The sequence below is a fragment of the Nanorana parkeri genome, unplaced genomic scaffold (assembly GCF_000935625.1).
Source record: "Nanorana parkeri isolate BGI_ZX_2015 unplaced genomic scaffold, ASM93562v1 scaffold183, whole genome shotgun sequence".
In the NCBI taxonomy this organism is placed as follows: Eukaryota; Metazoa; Chordata; class Amphibia; order Anura; family Dicroglossidae; genus Nanorana; species Nanorana parkeri.
This window is the reverse complement of record NW_017306451.1, coordinates 1-9,347: the sequence shown is the minus strand read 5'-3', so window position 1 is coordinate 9,347 and position 9,347 is coordinate 1. Positions and strand designations below refer to the sequence as shown.

Sequence of the window (9,347 nt, the reverse complement as noted above, 5' to 3'; positions counted from 1 at the left end):
TTGCAGCTGAAAGGGCAGAGGAAACAGCCACACTCGAAAGAGCTTAAGAGGACTGCAATTCCGTAAGAGACTCTTGGAGCAAAGGGCACCATCATTATAGGCTGCAGATGTCGGCACTATCAGTAGGCATGCTGCAAGCATCCCCGAAACTGAAATGTGAATGATTTTCTGTGTCCCTCAATGGAGAAGAAATATTATATTTCTCTGCTGATCCATTGCCAAACTGCCATTAAAGATGATAAAAAAACCCCATCAAGCTTTATTTATGCCCATTACCCAAGCTAGGCAAGTTTCAAAAGAATTGGTGGTTCTGTATATCAGATGCCCCTTTATTAAATATCCAATAGATTTACCATTTAACAAGAGAAGGGAAGTCCTGCACATTTCACCAACTCGAAAAAGATATGAAAGTCTAGAGTCAAGAGACAACCGTCACACCTATTTTTAGCCATATGTATTTTCCATTGAAATCAATGGAAACACATGTCATAAATGCTGTGATGTATCTTATGTTGACAATGGTTCATGTTGATGTGCATTTTTTACCTGTGTTACAATGCATGTTAACATATGTTTCAATTGATTTCAATGTAAAAGCATGTCAATTAAACAGGTGTAAATGCAGACTTAAACAGATTTTTAGTGTTGATGACATTCCACTATCTTGTTTGACCCCCAATGTTGAAGAATGCACAGCAATCTTTTATAGAGAGAGTCCTCAGGGTGCTGCATGTATAATATAAATATTTCTTCTCAGTGTTCATAAAACCCAGAATTTGCAGCAATTGGATTTTGGATGCCGAAAGGGAATTGCCAGTTAAACTGGAAAGTAGATGACTGACAAAAGCACAGATTTTTAAACTTTAGTCATTGTTCCTTCACATGGAAAAACCACAAAGAGGCTTTAATATTAAGTGAATATCGCAGGGACAATTCTCATGTCAGAACAGATTTGACTTGCATAGAAAAAAAAAAAAAAAAAAAAGGACCCGATATTTGGTAACAAAAGGAGTTCACACCCTGTTAGTGCTGTACACCAAGTTCATTATGGGAAAACAATCTCTCGGCAAGTAGGCACTTTGACACTTAGGAGTTACATAAGATACAAACATGAATCAACTGTGCAAATTACAAATCTGGGAACCGCAACGGTACTGTAACAGTATAGGAAAAACAACAAAATAATTTGCGTACCATTTGTTCCTTAATAAAATGCAAACAGGAGAAGAAAAAAAAACAATTGCTAACTTCCAGCCCAATAATGAGAGCCTTGTCCTTGGAGATATTGCTTACCTGTTCCAGAGGGAGCACAACAAAATGAATGAGTTAGTTACTTGCACCGGTAACAGAAAATGGTTGATGACTACAGTTCAAAGTATTTAAGGGAAGTTTTATGGATTTAAGGAATGGTAACTCACTCATTTAATTGCCATAAGAATTAAAAAAACAAAACATCAGATAATAATCCAGTTAAGCCCCTTGTTAAATGTTAGGCTCACATCAAGTAAACATGTATTTTTCTGTCCAAAATAAGCTAAACATGTTTATTCTGGAATAGCTGTGCCTTATCTGTATGCAATACAGTGATGCAGTGCCCATGGGTATAACAGCTCCAGTAGCAACTGTTGTGAATTCTGCGTAGCCCACAAGCATAAAAAAGGCAAGGAACATGAACAAACTGTCCACTGCAGGCATGAGGTTGTAGCTAGGACTGCCTAAAAGCTTTAGTTGTGTTTATTAAAGAATGCTGCCACCCAAAACTCTTGCCTATTTTGTTTAGGGTTGTTTATGATGGGACAGCCCATGTATAAACTTACAGGTTACATTTGAAGATGTACCTCTATCATCGTTTGATTTATTTAATGACTGTCAGGATTATATGTCAGCCTCATTGACATAAAAGGGCAATCCTCTGATTATCAGAAATCAAGCAGCAGCTTCTGTCAGATTTTAGCCATTATTTGTAATTTTCTGCTATGGAATGCAGAGCTATTATGTTAACAATCCCAGGATCTAAAAGCAGAGCTGCAGGTCCTAGTTTAGTCGAACCTCAGGACATGAACCATGACGTCATTACTCAGGTCTCATTCACAATAAAACAATCCGTTGTGGTGCATTAAAGTAGCCCATTCCTTAGGAATGGGATCTCAACGCACCACAGTAGATCAAAAAACACACCTAATCCTTTCACAGCAACGCCCCACTATGCACAGTATGTGCATTCTTATTTCGGGGTGCTATTCACAATGAATGGCTCTGCAAAGCACTTAGAGCAAGTGCATTGCAGGAACGTGCAGAAACACATGAAGTTAACTGTGTGTAGCCACAACATAAATGGGCCCCTAAGAGTGAGTAGTGCTTAGATGGTCACAGCAAGCCAAATACAATAACTATAAGAAGTCATATGGTGTTACTGCAAGTAGAGCTTCTTGTGCCACCATACAAGAAAATTGGTTCCTAGAGATTTTAGATTTTCTACTACCGGTCCTCTGAAAAATCAGAATTCTCTATTTAGGCTCATGCATCTTCCACTCTAGATCACCTCTTTAAAACACCACCACCACTTAAAATAGCAGACCCCACCTTACATCATTTTCAAACAATATTTTGGCCCGTTACTGGTTATATATAGATTTATGTAAAAAATGGCAACAAAATATTTAAAAATGCTAATGTTATATATGCTTAAAAAAATATTACTGTAACAAGGCAAAATAATCTCACCTTTGGTCCTATTGTATAACAAAACTGGAATGAAGGGATTGCATCTGAATATCCTACAATACTGTAGGGTGGGTAACACTCACTCCTTACACACACTTTATACATTCATCCTAATACAAAATCCTTGTACAGATATGCAAACTCTTTAAATATCTCACATATTCTTTTGCCATTTCTACAGGCATACAAGCCCAAATATTACCACACCTCTGGTTCAACAAAAATGACTGTCCATTATAAAACATGACATTTATAGAGTACATTTTGCATTGCTAATCAGAGAATGTTTTAGAGGCTGGACTCCTCTGAGCAGGGAATCTGGAAGTGAGGGTCTGAAAAGCGTCGTTTAAGTTTAGCAGTGGGTTCATATTCTAGCATTCCCTGTGCGGCCCCTAGCTCGCTTCCTTCAGGGACATAAACAGACTGGATACTGTCTGTTCTCCTCCCAGGTTGCTCTCTTCTCCGAACATTACTGGACTCCTCAGAATAGTCTACTGCCTGTGTTATCCCAGGAGGCAATTTTATATTGGCATTTGGCATGACAGGGTTACGCCTTGGACCCCTCATTTTTGCAAGAAATGAGGACGGCCTTCGCTTGATAGTTGCTGGAGGCACAGACAAAGTGAAGAGAGGTGCTTTGGTTTGAAGAAGTTTGGGATTCTCAACTGGTTGTGGCTTAACAGCAGAGTCCACCATACATGTTGCTGTAGAAAAAAAAACCATGATAATTATGTAGCCGTATGCTTGCTTACCTATTAAGCCAACTGCATGCATTCATTCATTAAAGGGACATGCAATGTGTTCAAATCTGACCAATGAAGTAAACAACTGAGAATTGACCAACTGGGCATTCTGTACTCAGCCTTTTCGATTTATAAATGCAGTACTAACAAAATCCTATTCACGAATATTGGATAATCTGCCAACATTACAAGCACCGTCGCACAATGTTCTTTAAGTTTGTTCTGGACTTTAAAAAACTCTGTGCCTTCTACACATTCAGAATAACATGCATTGTATTTGTTGCGTTGACTGTTAAACACAAAGTCACTTTTCTCATTCTTAGAAAATTCTGGGTAGCCTTTATTTGGACTAGTCGCCTAAGCAAAAAAGGGATTGCTCTCAGGTTTGGGTATTTATTTTCTACGTTAATGTGACAATCAGTGCTTTTTATCAGAATAAAAAGGATGAAGGCCGTGACACACTGCAGGCGAAGCAGCGCGGAGCGGTGGTGCTCTGTCTTTGCGAGCAGTGTGTCATGTCACTTTCTTCTCGGCACCTCAGCTTGCGAGAGCTCGCCGAGCTGAGCGTGCCGAGATGAACAATTTCAACTTCAGCCAATCGGCTCGCGCGTATAAACCGGCGCGACGGGATGCAACGTCTGCCCGGTTGTTACAGACGAGCCGATTGGCTGAAGGTGCAGTCAATCATCTGACTGCACTCAGCTCACACACTGCACGCGAAGCTCCGTGCCGGAGAGCTTTGCTTCGCTCTGCACGGCTTCGCGTGCAGTGTGTCACGGCCTTGATTCTAAAGATTTATCATTTTATTGGAAGGTGGATGGTTAATAGAACCATCTAAAATCACCAACAGATTGATGTCATTCCAAAATCCAGCTATGATTTACTCACACCTGCTCCCATAATTCTTACTCTAGAAAAAGGCCATCGATTATAGAGTATATAGAGTATAGGAAACATTTAGGAATTAGGAGTTATTAGGATTATATAGTGCAGTTTTCCCAATTCCTTGCAATGGATGTAACTCAGCAGAAGATTGTTTTTCCTCACTTTAAATATCCATAGTAAAGTTGATATTGGCAGTTGTAAAACATGTACTGTCTAATGAGTACCAGATGGTTGTAATGCATTTGGCATGCAGTAACAGAAGTAATATAAGGGGCACACTACCTTAATACTGACCTTCCTTTTCTACATGAACAGGTCTATCATCCAGTAAACTCTCAGTGCTATTTGACGTTTCAGAGTCCACTGTCTCTTCATCTGATCCACGTTGTTCAAGCTCCGGTAGCCGGTAAGTAATGTCCTCTCTGTAAAATAGAAAGCATGAAGGGAAAATAACACACTCGATAAGAACGTAATTTATTATTACACTCGTGTGTCTTCCTGTTTGTGTATGCCAAGTCTCACTCACTTCTCATCCTTGATAGACTGTATCCTCTCTATCAGGAAATCTGATTCACGGGCCACTTCAGAATCTGTCAACTGCTTTTCTTGCACCGCCTCCAGATCAGGTAAACCATTTCCACTAGGAGATGGGCTCTTGCTCTGTCATTTAAGAAATGTAATCAACCACAGGTACAATATATACATGCAAGTCCATCTAATGCTAAACTTTTGTGTGGTAGCTTTGGAGTGGTGAGGGTTTGGAACCTCTGTCATGTCTTTATTGATTATCTGTGTCCCTCCTAGGGAGGTTGGACTATTTGTCCTGGCGACCAAAGTGAGGGAAAATGCAAACGTTTGAGTTTTCACTAGAATTGTAAAAGAGGGAAAATCTTTCAAAGGGGACACTTGTTCTGGTGACAGCTCAGTGGGAATATACCTCATTTTGGTGAAATATCTTTTTACTTCCACAGGACAGGAAGTGCAGGAACATCTCACAACTAGACACAGATGGCAAAAATTACCAATATGAAAAAAAGGGTTTGGCTTTAGATGTACTTAAATTTCCTTACAATTCACCCTTTTTGTGACCAGGTACCCCAGCCACAGTGACTTTTTGCTGATTTTGACTTCTGAACTGGTGTTTAGGTAACAAAGAACGTTAATGCAGTAAAAGTCAAATTCCCTGTAAAGGCTTAGCCGTCCCAAAAGTGATATTTCAGCTACAGGAGGCGTTTGGCGAATGGAGTTTTTCACTACTTGGTGTCTCTTGGGGACCACAGTGGCCACTGCTTCTCAAGCTTTAGCGCTGCTAAAACGGGGATGTCCTTTGATTACTATTTCTCCTGTTGCACTGTTTGCAACTTAAAATACAAACCCAACAGGGAAAGTGACACCTGCAGAAGGTGTGCAGACCTGGGATAATAAATACAGAGATCCCACCACTGCAGTCCCTGAAAGAAACGGTTTAAATTCAAGGTGGTTTAATTCTCAAGCATCTGGCACAAGCTGAAATATCAGTGTTGAAATAGTCCTTTAAAACGAACACAATTTTCCCAAATCTCTAAGAAGCTTTAGATCAGTGCAGTCCTAAAGATGCTCCACAGCCATTAATTTTGAAAAGCAAATAGTAGATCTGGTGCACGTAGTAGGAAATCCTACAGAAAGCCAATTTTAAATGGACAAATGCAAATTAATCATCACTCTAGCTGTTTATACTGGACTTTAAGAGGCTTTATGGCCCTTTGGAATTGCAAAACAGTGAGAAAGAATTGTAAGGAGATCTCTTTTCCAAGCTGGGGACTGCGATTTAGACTGCAGTTAAATGGATAATTTTGCCTTTAGTTGGCACAAGTTTTTTTTAAACAATTTAGAGAAAAACAGCCATTTAGAAAAGAGGAAAACCATTTTGGAAAGTTAAAAACCTTGAAATGGAACAAACCAAATCCACAAATAATAATGCACCGTATTATTTCATAAGGCTTTTGTCCATTATAATTAGTCTCTGTTCTAATTATCTGCCGTTCCGTTTTAGTGATGTGGGTGGTTTTATGCATGCAGAGGTGGGGCAAAGCAACTATACCTACCAGGAAGCCATCAATAGGGGAAATAAATCGTAAATGACCAGGCCATGCCTGCCGCAAGAAAAGGAGGAGACAACAACTCTCAGCTTTTGAAATACTTCAAATCAGTACATTACACTTTATTTATATGATTTTATGAATTGTTTATTTAATAGTGTTCCTTTTAAAGAAATGCGGACATCCACATTCAGCCCAGATCCTGACTATTTTATACTTACCTCCCCCCATCGCTTTACCTCTGTTGCAGCTGCCACCAAAATATCTGGTGTTATCTAGTTTTTAACTACATTTACTAATAACTATACAATTGAATTGGCTCTACAGGAATTAATCAGGGTTCAAAAGGCAGCATTTGTTATATCATTCGGTGGATGTAACAAGATATTTTCTAATCTACATTGCAAGTATGCACAGTTTACTTATTTAACAGCTATAATTTACACATAGGAAGGTATGACATAAAATAAGCAGTTACAACGATCATGATAATATTACATTACTATATAATACAGAGTTATGAGCGGACTTGTCACTTACTGTGTTTTGCCTTAGAAGGGAGAGTCTGCAAACTGCGCGTGTCTCTGCGGCTTCAAGAAGGCCAATTTCCTGCATTTTGATTTTATATTGTCTTAGCTGTTCTTTAATTAACATCTCCACACATCTAAAATATATGAGAACATGGATTTTAATCTGTATTGCACCCAATGCTTATAAAAGCAGTCACATGCATTGAATGTAGGCCTATTACTTACGCGGTAGCTTTTGAGACCTCCTTCATGCTGGTCAAAGGGTCATAATTATCTGGGCAGCGAAGCAGGCAGGGTGCAAACACTATGGCCAAAGAATTTGTTGACATGCGATTCACATCTTCTAATAGAGCAACCCTATAAATAAGAAAATCCTAGTTATATCAATCCATCATACGTACATTGGTTTGTTCTGCTTGTGTTGCTAAACTTTTTTTTTTTACAGTCCATTTCCACATTGTAAGTGATTAGCATTTATTGTGGTAATGTAGAGGTGCAGTGATGATGTATATGTGTGCACTTTTTCATGACTCACATTGCAGGCTTTCTTCATTAAAAAACATTATTATACAGGATTTCTATAGCACCAACAGTTTGCGCAGAGATTTACAATATAAGGAAGACATTACAATCACAATACAATTCAAGACAAGATGGTGAGGAGGGCCCTGCCCCTGAGGGCTTACAATCTAAAAGGGAGGGGGAAGTGATACATGAGGAGGTAGCTGTGTGGGAATGAATTGTTTGAGAATGTGATGGTTCAGTGGTTAGGTTGAGGCGGGATAGGCTTCCCTGAAGAGATGAGTCTTAAGGGATTGGCTAAAGGCAGTCAGAGTGGGAGATAGACGCACAGGTTGGGGTAAAGAGTTCCAGAGGATGGGAGAGACCCTAGAGAAGTCCTGTAGGCGAGCATGGGAGGAGTTGACAAGGGAGCTGGAAAGCAGGAAGTCTTTGGAAGAGCGGAGGGGACAGTTACGGCGATACTTTGAGACAAGGTTTGAGATATATCTGGGGGCAAAGTTGTGGACGGCTTTGCTTTGTAAGTGGTTGTTAATATTTTGAATTTTATCCTTTGGGCTATTGGAAGCCAGTGCAGGGATTGACAGAGGGAGGTTGCAGAAACTGAGCGGTTGGTTAGGTGAATGAGTCTAGCAGCAGCATTCATGATAGACTGAAGAGGGGATAGCCTGTGTAGAGGTAGGCCAATATGTAGTTTATATTAGGCCTAAAGCCTAGAAATTACACATTTTCTCCACAGGAAACTCAGTCCGACACCGGGTTCTAAACAGCTGCCCCCCTCCCTGTTATTCATTATAACACGATCAGTGAACACCAACTAACACTTTTTACACAATACACTGTTCAAGGTGGGGGGGTCGACTATGAATAGGTGTGTGTGTGTGTGTGTGTGGGGATTGGAGAGGTCACTTGTACTATTCACACATTACTTGCAAAGCACAGAGGTGGCCATTTCCATGAGGATATGAAGAGGACAGATAACAAAAAAAAGTTTGTGGGTTCTTACACAGCAGCTGCATATGCCTGTTTCATGTACACTCAGTGTACATTGCTGGCATATGTGTTTAAAAAAAATACCTCAGCAAAGGTGGAAATGGGCTTTAAGCTTAAAGTTGTGTTTTAAGGTGCACTGCCTTTGAGTCACAAAACACATCAGCACTCTGTTGGTTGACAGTGGTAACGCATTTAAAATCATGCTTTTACTTACTTGACAAGGTGAAAAATAAGTCTCTCCAAGGTGTTATAGTTAGCTTGTGGAAGCTGTCCAAGAATTTTGTAAATGGTGCAAAGCTGTTCTTGCTTCTCTGGCAACTCTGAAGTAGACAGCACATATTACAGGTAAAGATACAAATTGTGCTTGCTTGACAAATAGTGGTTATGCACATTGTACTCACCCACAGCTTTTAGGAACTCGCTGTATAGTGCAAATGTCATCAAAGGCTCAGGTAGTTCACGTAACCATTGTTTTAGGATCCCAGTGATGGCATGGATTGCATACTTGTCTAGCTTCACGGAGGCGGGGTCTGTTTTCCGATCCAAATAAAGACAAAGTTATTACATAGTGTACACATCAGTATACAAAATAGGTGGGAAAGCATACAATTCATATAATGAGAAAACTAAACCAAAACATAACATTTAAGTGCATCTAAAGTTTACCATTTGATTTTATATAATCATATATAATAAAGCTGTGAAGGTTCTCATTCATCCAGGTCATGGTATATCTGTAAAAAATAAGTAAAAGCAACTGGACTTGCTGTATTTTTCTTTGAGACGCTCCACTGGTCATCCAGCCAGCTTTCTCAAGTCAGAATTGAGAAAGCTAGCTGGATGACCAGTGAAATGTCTTCAAGAAAAATACAGCA

At 39.6% G+C, this 9,347-nt stretch overlaps 1 protein-coding gene across 1 annotated transcript; it reads right to left on the bottom strand.

Annotated features, from left to right (window-relative positions):
- Positions 1–2,986: 2,986 nt before the first annotated feature.
- LOC108785892 (unconventional myosin-IXb-like) lies at positions 2,987–9,018 on the bottom strand (the record flags this gene model as incomplete). The annotated part of the gene is made up of 8 exons (XM_018555069.1): positions 2,987–3,428; positions 4,647–4,774; positions 4,879–5,012; positions 6,437–6,484; positions 6,971–7,094; positions 7,186–7,317; positions 8,687–8,792; positions 8,874–9,018. Coding segments are annotated over 8 exons (1,233 nt in total), but the record flags the coding sequence as incomplete, so codon positions are not given.
- Between the last annotated feature and the right edge of the window lie 329 nt (positions 9,019–9,347).